A 16637-nucleotide genomic window follows, 5' to 3' on the forward strand; every position below is an offset into this window, starting at 1 on the left:
AACTCAGTCTTTGATCATAGTGAAGCAAAAGTGTGTAAGCCCCCTAGAGCAACATTGACGCCACAGGATGTGTAAAAATCTTGGTCTTACAGATATTTGGAGACTTTTGAACCCATCTGGTAGGGACTATAAATTGTTTTCATCAGTCCATAAGATTTATTCTAGAATAGATTTTTTTTTATATATACAGGTGCATCTCAATAAATTAGAATGTCGTGGAAAAGTTCATTTATTTCAGTAATTCAACTCAAATTGTGAAACTCGTGTATTAAATAAATTCAATGCACACAGACTGAAGTAGTTTAAGGCTTTGGTTCTTTTAATTGTGATGATTTTGGCTCACATTTAACAAAAACCCACCAATTCACTATCTCAAAAAATTAGAATACATCATAAGACCAATAAAAAAACATTTTTAGTGAATTGTTAGCCTTCTGGAAAGTATGTTCATTTACTGTATATGTACTCAGTACTTGGTAGGGGCTCCTTTTGCTTTAATTACTGCCTCAATTCGGCGTGGCATGGAGGTGATCAGTTTGTGGCACTGCTGAGGTGGTATGGAAGCCCAGGTTTCTTTAACAGTGGCCTTCAGCTCATCTGCATTTTTTGGTCTCTTGTTTCTCATTTTCCTCTTGACAATACCCCATAGATTCTCTATGGGGTTCAGGTCTGGTGAGTTTGCTGGCCAGTCAAGCACACCAACACCATGGTCATTTAACCAACTTTTGGTGCTTTTGGCAGTGTGGCAGGTGCCAAATCCTGCTGGAAAATGAAATCAGCATCTTTAAAAAGCTGGTCAGCAGAAGGAAGCCTGAAGTGCTCCAAAATTTCTTGGTAAACGGGTGCAGTGACTTTGGTTTTCAAAAAACACAATGGACCAACACCAGCAGATGACATTGCACCCCAAATCATCACAGACTGTGGAAACTTAACACTGGACTTCAAGCAACTTGGGCTATGAGCTTCTCCACCCTTCCTCCAGACTCTAGGACCTTGGTTTCCAAATGAAATACAAAACTTGCTCTCATCTGAAAAGAGGACTTTGGAACACTGGGCAACAGTCCAGTTCTTCTTCTCCTTAGCCCAGGTAAGACGCCTCTGACGTTGTCTGTGGTTCAGGAGTGGCTTGACAAGAGGAATACGACAACTGTAGCCAAATTCCTTGACATGTCTGTGTGTGGTGGCTCTTGATGCCTTGACCCCAGCCTCAGTCCATTCCTTGTGAAGTTCACCCAAATTCTTGAATCGATTTTGCTTGACAATCATAAGGCTATGGTTCTCTTGGTTGGTTGTGCATCTTTTTATTCCACACTTTTTCCTTCCACTCAACTTTCTGTTAACATGCTTGGATACAGCACTCTGTGAACAGCCAGCTTCTTTGGCAATGAATGTTTGTGGCTTACCCTCCTTGTGAAGGGTGTCAATGATTGTCTTCTGGACAACTGTCAGATCAGCAGTCTTCCCCATGATTGTGTAGCCTAGTGAACCAAACTGAGAGACCATTTTGAAGGCTCAGGAAACCTTTGCAGGTGTTTTGAGTTGATTATCTGATTGGCATGTCACCATATTCTAATTTTTTGAGATAGTGAATTGGTGGGTTTTTGTTAAATGTGAGCCAAAATCATCACAATTAAAAGAACCAAAGCCTTAAACTACTTCAGTCTGTGTGCATTGAATTTATTTAATACACGAGTTTCACAATTTGAGTTGAATTACTGAAATAAATGAACTTTTCCACGACATTCTAATTTATTGAGATGCACCTGTATATCCAAATCCCTCATTTTATCTGTTGTTGATTGCTCATTTGGAAACATTTTAGTCTCGGATCATGCCCTGGTGAGTTTAGAGGTGTTGCCACATATAGAGAAAAAGAAATCATATAGTTGGCGCCTTAATGTATCCTTTTGCAAAATCCTGATTTCCAACAAATGTTAAAGACTGAAATCAATGTTTATATGGAGACCAACTGGTCCTCAGTATCCTCTGTGGGCGTGGATTGGGAGGCACTTAAGGCGGTTCTTAGGGGCCGGATCATACAGTATGCCTCATTCATCAAAAAATCCAAGGTATGAGAACTCGTGGAGTTGGAAGGAAATATTAAAAGTGCAGAGGCAGAGCTGAAGCGCCGTATGTCATCTGATGGTCTCAGAGAATTGACCCGATTGAAATACAGATATAATACTATTTTGTCGCGGAAAGTGGAGTTTTGGTTATTCAGGGCAAGACAGTCATACTTTGAGTCGGGGGACAAAGCAGGGAAGCTTTTGGCTAGATATATAAAGCAGAGAGTGTCTCTTTCTACCATTCCCTTGCTGGTGGTGAAATTTTTACCTCGGCCATTGATATTAATAACGCCTTTAAAGAGTTCTACCTTGATCTTTATAGTTCCATGTCTTCGTCTACTGATAAAGATATTAGAAACTTTGTGGAACCATTAGATCTTCCTAAACTGACGACTGAGCAAAAAAACTCTCTTGATTCTGAAATAACCTTGGAGGAGCTTGATGAGGTAATTAAGTCCCTTGCTACTGGCAAGGCTCTGGGGCCAAATGGTTTTGCCGCAGAATTGTTTAGATCCTATGCTACAGAACTGGCTCCACTTTTGTTAGAAGTTTATACTGAATCATTAAAGAATGGAAAGCTTCCTCCAACCATGACACAAGCCCGGATCTTTGTTCTAAAAAAGGACAAAGATCCAAGCGAGTGTAAAAGTTACCGTCCAATCTCCCTGATCAAACTAGATGTAAAAATGTTGTCAAAAATTTTGGCTAACCGATTATTAAGGTTATGACATCTCTTATACATATAGATCAGGTGGGGTTTATTCGGGGCCGCAGCTCTTCTGATAACATCAGGAGTCTCATCAATATCATGTGGTCAGTAGCGAATGATCAGTCTCCGGTCGCTGCCATCTCACTTGACGCTGAAAAGGCATTTGATATGGTAGAATGGGATTATCTTTTTAAGATTTTGGAAATGTATGGGTTCGGGAGTACATTTATTGGTTGGATTAAGTTACTTTATAGACACCCTGTAGCAGCGGTACAAACAAATGAATTAATTTCAGATTATTTTACTCTAAATAGGGGCACTCGGCAGGGTTGCCCTCTTTCCCCATTATTGTTCTGTCTTGCCCTGGAACCATTAGCAGCCATGATAAGAAAGGAGGATGATTTTCCAGGGGTGATTGCAGGAGGTGTGACGCATAAGCTTCTGCTTTACGCAGATGATATTTTATTATTCGTATCCGACCCCACTAGATCTATGCCTTGCCTCCATAGAATTATGAATTCCTTATCCAAGTTCTCAGGATACAAAGTCAATTGGTCTAAATCCGAAGCTTTGGCTTTGACAGCGTACTGTCCAGTAATGGCCTTCCAGCCAGGCGCCTTCCAGTGGCCCAAACAGGGCATTACGTATTTGGGAATTTTATTCCCAGCAAATTTGTCTGATTTAGTCAGAGTTAATTTTGATCCCTTAATAGAAAGGTTTTCGAATGATGTGGACAGGTGGGCTTCATTACACTTATCGATGATTGGAAAGGTTAATATAATTAAAATGAATTGTTTTCCAAAATTCAACTACCTGTTACAATCTCTCCCTATAAATGTCCCCCTCTCTTATTTCAAGCAATTTGATTGCATAGCAAAGTCCTTCATTTGGAATGGTAAGTGTGCCAGGTTAAATTTCAATAAGTTACATAGGCCGATCGACAAAGGTGGGCTAGGCCTACCCAAGATTTTGTTTTATTATTATGCATTCGGTCTCAGACATTTGGCTCATTGGTCACTTCCACCTGAGAGAGCCCCTCCCTGGTTTTGTATTGAAAAGGAAGCTCTTGCCCCATCTTGCCTCTGCAAAGCCTAATTTTGTTATTTTGCATTTACACTCGATATGGACAAAAATGTCCAGAGTGTTTAATTCAGATATTTATTTAAACGTAGCCTTGAGCATATGGCAGAACCCTAAACTATGCTTTAATAAGTCCCCTTTCTGTTGGTCAGATTGGATTGTGAGGGGGGTTAATACAATCAGTGACCTATATGAGAGTGGAGTATTGAGACATTTTGAAAATTTGGTTCAAAATTTTGGGATTCCCAGATCTCAATTTTTTAAGTATTTACAGCTGTGCCACCTACTCTGCACTGTTTTTGAGAGTGGCACGCACCCCCCTAGTGCAGCAGATACTCTGGGAGTGGTGATTACTGCTTTTGGAAAAGGTCATGAGGCATCAGTGCATTACTCCCTGCTAATTCATAGTCTGGGGGACGGAGCTTTAAATTCCCTCAAAAGATTATGGGAGGAAGATTTAAATTTGTTTTTGGAGGAGGGAGTGTGGGCTAGGATTCTTAAAAATGTCAAGTCTGCATCTAGAGATACAAGGGTGCGCCTTATGCAATTTAAGATTCTACATAGATTTTATTGGACTCCTTCTAAATTGTATAGGCTTGGTCTTAAGGACACACCCACCTGCTGGTGATGCCATTCAGAAGATGGAGATACCACCCATGTTTTTTGGGGGTGTCGTAAGATACAGGAGTTCTGGTTGAGGGTCCAGAATTTTATGGGCGACGTATTGGGTACTCGGATCTCCTTTTGCCCCAGGCTCTGTATTTTGGGTGACGGGGCGGTCATTGATGTAGGAGATAAGTACATGAAGAATTGGATCCTGGCCGGTGTTATGGTGGGCAGACAGGTTATCCTTAGAGTATGAAAGTCATCTGGAGCCCCCTCGTTTCGTGAGTGGTGCGAGGAGAATGGCAGGGTGGCAGCTTGGGAGGAGTTGTCATATAGAAGGCTAGGCAACATGGATATGTTCATCAGGAGGTGGGGCAGCTATTAGGCCCTTTTGGAGGGCTCTCGGGGAGGGGCAGTGGAGGGAGACGTTTTGTTTTAAATGTGTATGTTGTAGCCTTTTTGTTTTTGAACATATACTTTTTTAAAATATATTTCTAAATATTTTCTTCTGTTTTATTGTCTGTTTGTGTCTTTGTCAATTGTATTTGACCACTGGGGTATCTGTTTGTGTTGGGTGGTGGGGTGGTTAATGTTCGGGAGGAAGGGTTGTAAATAATATAATGTGATTTCAAATATTCTGTTTGTTTTTTTTATTAGTATATATATATATATATATATATATATATATATATATATATACAGGTGCATCTCAATAAATTAGAATGTTGTGAAAAAGTTCATTTATTTCAGTAATTCAACTCAAATTGTGAAACTCGTGTATTAAATAAATTCAATGCACACAGACTGAAGTAGTTTAAGTCTTTGGTTCTTTTAATTGTGATGATTTTGGCTCACATTTAACAAAAACCCACCAATTCACTATCTCAAAAAATTAGAATATGGTGACATGCCAATCAGCTAATCAACTCAAAACACCTGCAAAGGTTTCCTGAGCCTTCAAAATGGTCTCTCAGTTTGGTTCACTAGGCTACACAATCATGGGGAAGACTGCTGATCTGACAGTTGTCCAGAAGACAATCATTGACACCCTTCACAAGGAGGGTAAGCCACAAACATTCATTGCCAAAGAAGCTGGCTGTTCACAGAGTGTTGTATCCAAGCATGTTAACAGAAAGTTGAGTGGAAGGAAAAAGTGTGGAATAAAAAGATGCACAACCAACCGAGAGAACTGCAGCCTTATGATTGTCAAGCAAAATCGATTCAAGAATTTGGGTGAACTTCACAGGGAATGGACTGAGGCTGGGGTCAAGGCATCAAGAGCCACCACACACAGACATGTCAAGGAATTTGGCTACAGTTGTTGTATTCCTCTTGTTAAGCCACTCCTGAACCACAGAGGCGTCTTACCTGGGCTAAGGAGAAGAAGAACTGGACTGTTGCCCAGTGGTCCAAAGTCCTCTTTTCAGATGAGAGCAAGTTTTGTATTTCATTTGGAAACCAAGGTCCTAGAGTCTGGAGGAAGGGTGGAGAAGCTCATAGCCCAAGTTGCTTGAAGTCCAGTGTTAAGTTTCCACAGTCTGTGATGATTTGGGGTGCAATGTCTTCTGCTGGTGTTGGTCCATTGTGTTTTTTGAAAACCAAAGTCACTGCACCCGTTTACCAAGAAAGTTTGGAGCACTTCATGCTTCCTTCTGCTGACCAGCTTTTTAAAGATGCTGATTTCATTTTCCAGCAGGATTTGGCACCTGCCCACACTGCCAAAAGCACCAAAAGTTGGTTAAATGACCATGGTGTTGGTGTGCTTGACTGGCCAGCAAACTCACCAGACCTGAACCCCATAGAGAATCTATGGGGTATTGTCAAGAGGAAAATGAGAAACAAGAGACCAAAAAATGCAGATGAGCTGAAGGCCACTGTCAAAGAAACCTGGGCTTCCATACCACCTCAGCAGTGCCACAAACTGATCACCTCCATGCCACGCCGAATTGAGGCAGTAATTAAAGCAAAAGGAGCCCCTACCAAGTATTGAGTACATATACAGTAAATGAACATACTTTCCAGAAGGCCAACAATTCACTAAAAATGTTTTTTTTATGATGTATTCTAATTTTGTGAGATAGTGAATTGGTGGGTTTTTGTTAAATGTGGGCCAAAATCATCACAATTAAAAGAACCAAAGACTTAAACTACTTCAGTCTGTGTGCACTGAATTTATTTAATACACGAGTTTCACAATTTGAGTTGAATTACTGAAATAAATGAACTTTTCCACGACATTCTAATTTATTGAGATGCACCTGTGTATATATATATATATGGAATCAATAAAAACTTTTAATAACAAAAAAAGAGAACAGTTAGAGAAAATCTTTTGTCTTTCTTTAAAAAGAAGAAAACAGAAGGTAAGATATTGCTATGACAAATGTACAGTTACAACATTTACCTGTTTTTAACTTTTCAGGGTTTCACCCATAAAACGCTTTTGTTTGTTGAACAACTTTTTGAACTACTGTTTAAGCATCCCTCATAGAAACAGCCTAAACCTCCATTATAGACTAGCTAGTTTGTTTATTTGAGTAGAAAAAATGCGTCTATTAAAATCTATTAAATTAAAAATACATAAAAATGTAATTCACACTAAACATTTACTTGAATACATCTTTCTATGATGAACAAATGTAAAAACACATTTTTTATTTGAAGTCATATTGATATTTTTTCAGGTGCTTAATGTAAAAAAAAATTAATGTGTGTCAAAGCTGAAATTCTTGAAATAATAAATGCTGGCATGACTAGTGCATAATAATCTTTTATTGTTATTTCTTAAAAAAAAAAAAGCAGTGAAACTGCTTTCGTCCACAAAATCATGTGGTGTAACCAAAATGTATTTGTTGTTTATGTTGACCATAAAACAAAGCAAACACCTTGAGACCCTCAAGAAAGTGTGAAATGTAAAAAACCAAAACAAAAAAAATATCTGATTTTATTTTTTTTATATTTATGAAATGGCACATTTTGTTCAGGTCCTGTGGTGTAACCCTGAGAAAACGTCTTGATATTTTTGACTAAAAAATTCATAATTATAAAAAAAAGAAACTAGATTTTTAAAAGATTTCTTATTTTTAACACCTCGGACAACCTTATTTGTCAATGACCCATAAGCATTAGCACTTTCATGCTCTAAGAGATAAAAACCGATGAAAACGATGTTTGGAGCAATAAAGCAAAGACTGAATTAAATCTAGTATATATCTAGTCTGTGAACTTCTCAATATGGAAACATACAAAGCATACAACATATACAGTGACTTTTCCGTTTGATTCCCTGAGGAATTATAAAATGCAAAATTCAGCATGATAAGCCATTTAACCCTTTTGTGAGAGGAACAGTTTATGAGTTAGAGTATTAGCATATTAGCGGTTGCTTTATACTATATGAAGTAGCTCAACGTACTTTATAAGAGACAAGAGATTAGCATATAACTAGTCTATTTGTAAACTCAGCATAATTAACCTGTTTACAGTTTGTATCTTACGAGTCTAGAAAACGTCATGGTTACTTGTGTAACCTCCGTTCCCTGATGGAGGGAACAAGACGTTGTGTCGATGTAGTGACACTAGGGGTCACTCTTGGGAGCCCGAGACACCTCTGGTCTTTGATAAAAGGCCAATGAAAATTGGCGAGTGGTATTTGCATGCCACTCCACCGGACATACGGTTATAAAAGGAGCTGGTATGCAACCACTCATTCAGGTTTTATGCTGAGGAGCCAAGACAAGGTCTGGCCATTTCAGCGGGTAGTTCAGCGTTGTGGCAGGAGGGACACAATGTCTTGTTCCACAAGTAACCATGACATTCCCTATCTGTCACTCACTCGACGTTGTGTCGATGTAGTGACACTAGGGGTCCCTATATGAAATGCCACAACTGGCTGAACTGTGTTACGTGAACTGGTGGTGTGGGGGGGGCAGACCACTGTGTGCCTCGTAGCCAGCACACCAGGTCGACATGTAACCTCCCCCAACATAGTTATGAGTGTCGAACGGCCCTTTGGGGACAAGTCGACTACCCAAAAGATAGAGACAGGCTAACCCAGTTGTGGCCTCTTTTCCCCTTCTTTTTTTCCACTCCCTAAAAAAGAAGGGGGATTATCCGACTGGGCGGCCAGGTCTAGTCGGGGGATGTCCCTCCCAAGGGGAAGACACCGCGGAGACCACACTTCGCCCAAAGAGACGGGGGGATATTTAAGAGGAAAAATAAGTCACATGGTCTTTCCGACCATGTGGAGAGTCTTCAAGGTAGATCCTACCCAACAGGGGAGGAGTTGTTACAAACATGGAGACTGGGGCAGAGGGCTCTGCCCAAGGAAGACACAGTTTGCCAATAGGGAAACAAATTAGCGGAAGATATACATCGCATGGGGTTAGCCTTACAGGGAACCGCCACATGCGGAGCACCTACCCCAGAACAGGACTCTTAGTTAGCATGTGTACTGGGCCGGCAGCGAGTCTCTCCGAAAAATCGACTGCCACAGGGCTCGGAGGAAGTCAACCAGGGAACAAATTTGTGAACACTACTGGGAATTAATGGCGCACGTCTTCAGCTCAAAAGGAGGTGGAAGGCCCTATGTGCAAGCGATACACCCGGCTGGCGATCCCGGGCTTATTCGCTTGTATTGCGTGCCACTACCTGGGATAAAACCGGTTCCACCCGGAGGTTGTAGAACCTTGCAAAGGTGTTGGGTGTTGCCCAGCCCACTGCTCTGCAAATGTCTGTTAGAGAGGCACCCCTGGCCAGGGCCCAGGAGGCCACTACACCCCTGGTAGAATGGGCTCGTAGCTCTACCGGGGAACGGCATGTCCTGGGCGTGATATGCCATAGCTATGGCATCAATGAGCCAGTGGGCGATCCTCTGCTTGGAGACAGTGCTTCCTTTCCGCTGTGCACCAAAGCAGACAAAGAGCTGCTCAGAGATCCTAAAGCTCTGCGTGTGATCCAAATAGATGCGTAAAGCACACACCGGACAAAGAAACGACAGGGCTGGATCTGCCTCCTCCTGGGGCAGCGCTTGCAGGTTCACCACCTGATCCCTAAAAGGGGTCGTGGGAACCTTGGGCACATAGCCCGGTTGGGGTCTCAGGATCATGTGAGGGTAGCCCGGACCGAACTCCAGGCACGTTTCGCTGACAGAGAACGCTTGCAGTTCTCCTACCCTCTTGATGGAAGTGAGTGCAGTCAGGAGGGCAGTCTTCAAGGAGAGTGCCTTAAGCTCGGCTGACTGCAAAGGCTTAAAAGGGGGCTCTCTGTAGACCCTGAAGAACTACAGAGAGGTCCGATGAGGGAACAAGGCGCGGTCTGGGGGGATTCAACCTCCTGGCGCCTCTTAGGAACCTGATGATCAGGTCGTGTTTCTCTAAGGACTTACCATCGACTGTGTCGTGGTGTGCTGATATGGTGGCAACGTACACCTTCAAGGTGGAAGGGGACAGCCTCCCTTCCAACCTCTCCTGCAGGAAGGAAAGCACTGATCCAACTGCGCATCTCTGGGGGTCTTCCCGTCGGGAAGAAAACCACTTAGTGAACAGATGCCACTTAAAGGCATACAGGCGCCTCGTAGAGGGGGCCCTAGCCTGAGTGATCTTGTCTACCACCGCAGGTGTCCTTCCTCAGGGGAATTCGCCAGGGGGGGCTGTCGTGAGGAGCGTGAGGTCCGAGAACCACGTCTGGGTGGGCCAGTAGGGTGCTACCAGGACGACCTGCTCCTCATCCTCCCTGACCTTGCACAGGGTCTGTGCAAGTAGGCTCACTGAGGGAAATGCATATTTGCGCAGGCCAGGGGGCCAGCTGTGTGCCAGCGCGTCTATGCCGAGGGGGGCATACCAGAGCGGGCAGTGGGAGGATTCTTGGGAGGCAAACAGGTCCACCTGTGCCCGTCCGAATCGACTCCAATTCAGCTGGACCACCTGAGGGTGGAGTCTCCACTCTCCCCTGAGGGTAACCTGCCATGACAGCACGTCCACTGTAGCGTTGAGGTTGCCCGGGATGTGAGTGGCTCGCAGCGACTTGAAGTACTGCTGACTCCAGAGGAGGAGACGGCGGGCGAGTTGTGACATACAACGAGAGCGCAGACCGCCTTGGCAAATGACATATGCTACCGTTGCCATGCAGTCGCGGGCCCGTCCACAGGCCGGAGGCTGCGTGCCTGTTGCAAACAGCACCCCAGCCCGTTTTGGAGGCATCCATCATGACCACGGCGCACCTGGAGACCAGTTCTAGGGGAACACCTGCCCATAGAAATGAGAGGTCGGTCAAAGGGCTGAAAAGATGGTGACAGACTGGCGTGATGACCACACAGTGTGTCCCGTGGCGCCATGCCCATCTTGGGACTCGAGTCTGAAGCCAGTGCTGAAGTGGTCTCATATGCATCAACCCGAGCAGGGTGGCTACCGCTGAGGATGCCATATGCCCCAGGAGCCTCTGAAAAAGTTTCAGTGGAACCGCTGTTTTCTGTTCAAACAGGCCAGCACCGACTGGGCACGCTCGTTCGTAAGTCAAAAAGAGACTGAGTCCAGCTCCAAACCAAAAAAAGAGATGCTCTGAACCAGGATGAGCTTGCTCTTTTCCCAGTTGACCCGAAGCCCTTGTCGGCTGAGGTGTGAGAGCACCAAGTCCCTGTGTGCACACAACATGTCCCGAGAGTGAGCTAGGATTAGCCAGTCATCGAGATAGTTGAGAATGTGAATGCCCACCTCCCTTAACGGGGCAAAGGCTGCCTCTGCGACCTTCGTGAAGATGCGAGGAGACAGGGATAGGCCAAAAGGGAGGACTTTGTACTGATACACCTGACCCTCAAATGCAAACCGCAGGAAGGGTCTGTGTCCAGGAAGGATCGAGACATGGAAGTACCAGTCCTTCAGGTCTACTGCCGCAAACCAATCTTGATGCCGGACGCCTGCCAGAATGCGTTTTTGCATCAGCATCTTGAACGGGAGTCTGTGTAAAGCCCGGTTCAGTACTCGCAGGTCCAAGATTGGCTGTAACCCACCACCTTTTTTTCGGTACGATGAAGTAGGGGCTGTAAAACCCCTTCTTCATCTCGGCCGGAGGGACAGGATCTATTGCGCCCTTCCGTAGGAGGGTAGCGATCTCCGTGCTCAAGGTAGCAGCGTTTTTATCCTTGACCACGGTGAAGTGGATACCACTGTCGGACGGTCCGGATCAGCCATCGCGACGGATTGGAAAGCGCAAGACACGCATCCAAGTTCCATGCAAGGGGGACCAAGGGGACAACGTCGTCGGATGTACCGGCAGGTGGGGCCTCGCGGCAGGGCGGAGCTCGAGGTGCCACACCATGTCGTGGCTGTGCTGAGTCTAGGGATGTCGAAGCACTTACCTGGCTCCTTGTGACCACGCCCGGAACAGCCTGGGACGGGGGAGGAAGAGGCCTGTCCTTGTAACCCGTGGAGACTGCCACATTGGGGCGGCTGTGTGCCACAGCTGGGCGCTCAGGGGCGGGAAGTCCACCGCTGGAGCGCCAATCCTGCAAGGAAAAACCCGTGGACGGTAGTCGTGATGACGACCGTGCACACTAGGTATGTGACCCAGGGAGGAAGGAAACCGCTCTTTTGCTGAACTGTTGGGTACCGCAGTCACTTGGGCATGCGGTGAAATCAAACAAAAAGGCAACAAAAGATTTTCCACCCGGCCCTCCACCGGGGGTCTTCTTACCAGCTCCAGGTGAGTGGGTTTCGTCGTCCCTGGGTCGCCCGTCTCAGGGGCGCTTTGATGACCTCTGTGGGTTCTTAGCGGCCGACTGTGAGACGGGTGGCATCTGTTTCCTGCGGTGGGCTCCACGCCGGGGCCGGGCTGAAGGGGCGGGCTGCGGTGGAGCTGGTGCGGTCACCGCAGGGGGATGCCCTTGGCAACGAGCAGACAGGGAGTGGGATCTTGAGCCGTGCCGGGGCAGGATGTGCTGGATTGCCTCCGTCTGCTGCTTCACCGCCGAGAACTGCTGGGCAAAGTCCTCGATGGTGTCGCTGAATAGGCCAGCCTGGGAATGGGGGCAGCAAGAGACCGTGTCTTGTCGGCCTCACCCATCTCAACCAGGATGAGCCAAAATGGCGCTCCTGGACCACTAATGTGGCCATCGTCCGCCCGAGAGACCGCACCGTGACCTTCATCGCACGGAGAGCGAGGTCGGTTGCTGAGCGCAGTTCCTGCATCAAATCTGGGGCGGAACTACCCTCGTGCAGTTCTTTCAACGCTTTGGCTTGGTAGACCTGCAGGAGAGCCATGGTGTGCAGGGCAGAGGCGGCTTGTCCAGCAGCGCTGTAAGATTTAGCCATCAGGGACGACGTGAACCTACAGGACTTGGACGGGAGCTTAGGGCGTCCACGCGAGGTGGCGGCGCCCTGCGGGCATAGGTGCACCGCGAGCGCCTTATCCACCGGGTGAATCGCCGTATAGCCCCTGGCCGCCCCGCCATCGAGGGTAGTGAGGGCGGGGGAACTGCGGAATCGGGACCGGGCAGTAAAAGGTGCCTCCCAAGATTTCGTCAGCTCCTCGTGCACTTCCGGGAAGAAAAGCATCGAAGCGGGGTGTGGCTGCTTTGAGCAGCGCCGCGAGCCCAGGAACCAATCATCAAGCCGCGAGGGTTCAGGGGAGAGTGGAGGGTTCCACTCCAACCCGACGCTCGCGGCCGCCCGGGAAAACATGTCCATCATTTCTGCATCAGCCTGTGACTGGGCAATCTTCCCCGAGGGGGGGGGAGCCCAGCTGAGGCTTCTGCGTCCGACTGGACAAGCCCGCTCTCCGATGCTGCGCTCGAGAGCTCGTCATCTTCGCGCGCTCCGAACAGAGGCCAGACTCACCATGAGATGAGCCGGCGGACTCATCCGGAAGCCCGACTGGGGCAGATGAGCGTGCTGGGGAATGGGAGGTCCTCGAGGGGATACACGGCGGAGGCGATCCCATTGGGGTCCCCAAATCGCCCCCAGTGCTAGCCGCGCTGGCCTCATACCCATAGGTAGAAGGACTGAGGCGGGGAGCCGCTGGGGTGGCAAAATTTCGTATTTCTTACGAAAGCAAGCCGCGACCACAACGTTGCCATGGTCATGTTCTCGCAGTGAGAACATGAACCATCCACAAATGCTGCCTCTGTGTGGGTCGCGCCCAGACACGAAAGACAGCGATTATGACCATCCGAAGTTGAGAGATAATGACCGCAATCAGGAATAACACACAATCGGAAAGGCATCTTTAAAAAGACGCATCTTTAAAAAGACGTTCCGTGTGTGCCGCTCTTTTAGAGAATTATACTCTTTTAGAGGAAAAAGCTCTTTCAGAAAATATACTCTCTTTTTTTTTCTGCCGAAGCGCCCAGGGGCGTTCTCTGCAGTGCACCAGTGCAGAGGAGGGAGAAGCCGCTGAAATGCGCCATCAGATCCAGCAGAGGTTAATGAACAGTAGAAATTCAGCTCAATGAGCATGACCGTTCGGCTCCGAAGAGAAAATCTGAATGAGTGGTTGCATACCAGCTCCTTTTATACCCGTATGTCCGGGGGAGTGGCATGCAAATACCACTCGCCAATTTTCATTGGCCTTTTATCAAAGACCAGAGGTGTCTCAGGCTCCCAAGAGTGACCCCTAGTGTCACTACATCGACACAACGTCGAGTGAGTGACAGATAGGGAACTTAACGCTTTAACCAGAGTTTTGCATTGAGAAACCTTGTTATTATTATTATTATTATTTTCAAAACTGCATTAACTGCATTGGTTTATGTTATAACTAATCACTGCCATAGGTCTGAATATCTGTTTGTATTGAGGTATGCAAATTTAGGCAAGGCAGCTTATAAACACCACAGAAATATTGCAAATATTTACCAGCTATGGAGTTGCGAGAACACTGCACTGATTTGTTTGTGTTACTTTATAAAATAACAAACATTCTGGCCATGGACTATCACCAGTTAAAAGAAAACATGTGCATTTTAAACTGTTTTTCTTTTCCCTACCAGCTATGACCTCGGCCACGCCCCCTTCCTCCCGTAGCCCCTCCCCACAGAAGGTCTGCCACTCCCAGACACAGACAGATGTTCTAAAGCCATTGCTGGGTGGAGGAAGTGGGACTTCTACAGGAAACGGTCCTGCGGCATTAAGACGTCGTCGACGGGTGTTATCAAAAGATGGGCGGAGCAATGTTCGTATCGAACATGTCAGTGGCCGAGGGACACTTTACTTGCGTGACCTGTGGACGACTTTTCTGGACATGCAGTGGCGCTACAAGCTTTTCCTGTTTTCAGCCACCTTTGCTGGCACCTGGTTTGTCTTTGGGGTGCTGTGGTACTTGGTGGCACTTGTGCATGGAGATTTGCTAGGTGAGGGGCGAGGCAGATGTTCTTGAACCAATTCTTCCTACATTTGAAATTAAAGGCCAGATTCAATTCTGAAACTTTACAGAATGTTATTGCATGTTATTGAAATAATTTCCATTTTTCTGATTTCTTTGTCACCAGAGTTCGACCCTCCATCAAACCACACTCCATGCGTAATGCAGGTCCAAACTCTGACAGGGGCATTCCTTTTTTCCCTGGAATCACAAACTACAATTGGCTACGGTTTTCGCTGCATCACTGAAGAATGTCCACTCGCCATCATCCTGCTAATTGTCCAGCTTGTCATCACCATGGTGATGGAGATCTTCATCACTGGAACTTTCCTTGCCAAGGTAACATTCTCAAAATCTGGGGGAACTGTTGCTAAGTTTTGATTTTATATTAAACCACTGCACCATTAAAGAGTACTCAAATTGGATTAAGGACTAGATTTGATCTGATCAGGTTGGATGCATACTGTTTATTTATTTTTCATGAACTGTAAAACTGATGTAGTAAGATTTATATATTTACTCTGTTATCTGTAGGTAGCTCGGCCGAAGAAACGTGGTGAGACAGTGAAGTTCAGTCAGCATGCAGTGGTTGCCAATCACGAGGGACGACCTTGTCTCATGATCCGTGTAGCTAACATGCGTAAAAGCCTGCTTCTAGGCTGCCAGGTGAACATATCTCTTTTTTTCTTTTTTTTCTTTTTTCCACCCAATTTGGAATGCCCAATTCCCAGTGCGCTTTTAAGTCCTCGTGGTCGCGTAGTGATTCGCCTCAATCCGGATGGCGGAGGATGAATCCCAGTTGCCTCCGCGTCTGAGACCATCAACCTACGCATCTTATCACGTGGCTTGTTGAGCGCGTTGCCACAGAGACATAGCGCGTGTGGAGGCTTCACGCCATCCACCTCGGCATCCGCGCTCAACTCACCACGTGCCCCACCGAGAATGAACCACATTATAGCGACCACGAGGAGGTTACCCCATGTGACTCTACCCTCCCTAGCAACCTGGCCAATTTGGTTGCTTAGGAGACCTGGCTGGAGTCACTCAGCATGCCCTGGGATTTGAAATAGTGAACTAGCGAACTCCAGGGGTGGTAGCCAGCATCTTTTACCACTGAGCTACCCAGGCCCCCGAACATATCTCTTTTGAATTTTGATCACACAATGGTGAGCACAGTCCATCCTCAGCATACCATTTTTGGTAGTCAAACAGAACATAAATTATTTAGGATTGCAATTAATGTAATGACATGTTGGCCCATACTCATGTTCACTTTCATCTCCTTCATGTACTGTATGAGCAAGCCATCATGTCTTTAATTCCATGAATTCCCCAGGTAACAGGTAAGCTGCTGCAGACATCCTTAACTAAAGAGGGGGAGACAGTTCGTCTGGACCAGAGGAATGTAACCTTCCAAGTTGACACGTCCACTGACAGCCCCTTCCTCATCCTACCACTCACTTTCTACCATGTGATCGATGACAACAGCCCACTGCGAGCCTGGGCTGCCAAAGGTATGGAAGCCTGGGAGAACTAGAAGGGTTATTGGAAAAATAAAATGAGTTCTGAAATTAAATTTTATGTTGAAAAGATTCTAAAAAATATGGTTTGAAACCCTTACTCTAGAACCCTATTATCCAAATACCTATTACAAGGACTTTACATGGATCTTTTAACTAAGCATGTACAAGCTGAAGTCAGAAGTTTACATACACCTTAGCCAAATACATTTAAACACAGTTTTTCACAATTCCTGACATTTAATTAGAAAACATTCCCTGTCTTAGGTCAGTTAGGATCAATACTTTATTTTAGGAATGTGA

General features: G+C 46.0%; 1 protein-coding gene across 1 annotated transcript in view; it reads left to right on the top strand.

Annotated features, from left to right (window-relative positions):
* LOC127448982 (ATP-sensitive inward rectifier potassium channel 10-like) overlaps positions 1–16637 on the top strand; it is a 54088-nt gene that overhangs the window by 20465 nt on the left and 16986 nt on the right. The window contains exons 2-5 of the mRNA XM_051712009.1: positions 14444–14803; positions 14942–15153; positions 15349–15480; positions 16151–16328. Coding sequence (XP_051567969.1) covers positions 14446–14803; positions 14942–15153; positions 15349–15480; positions 16151–16328 — 880 coding nt within the window. The 5' untranslated portion in view covers positions 14444–14445. The remainder of the gene's footprint in view (positions 1–14443; positions 14804–14941; positions 15154–15348; positions 15481–16150; positions 16329–16637) is intronic.

This window comes from Myxocyprinus asiaticus, chromosome 1 (genome assembly GCF_019703515.2).
Source record: "Myxocyprinus asiaticus isolate MX2 ecotype Aquarium Trade chromosome 1, UBuf_Myxa_2, whole genome shotgun sequence".
Lineage (NCBI taxonomy): Eukaryota > Metazoa > Chordata > Actinopteri > Cypriniformes > Catostomidae > Myxocyprinus > Myxocyprinus asiaticus.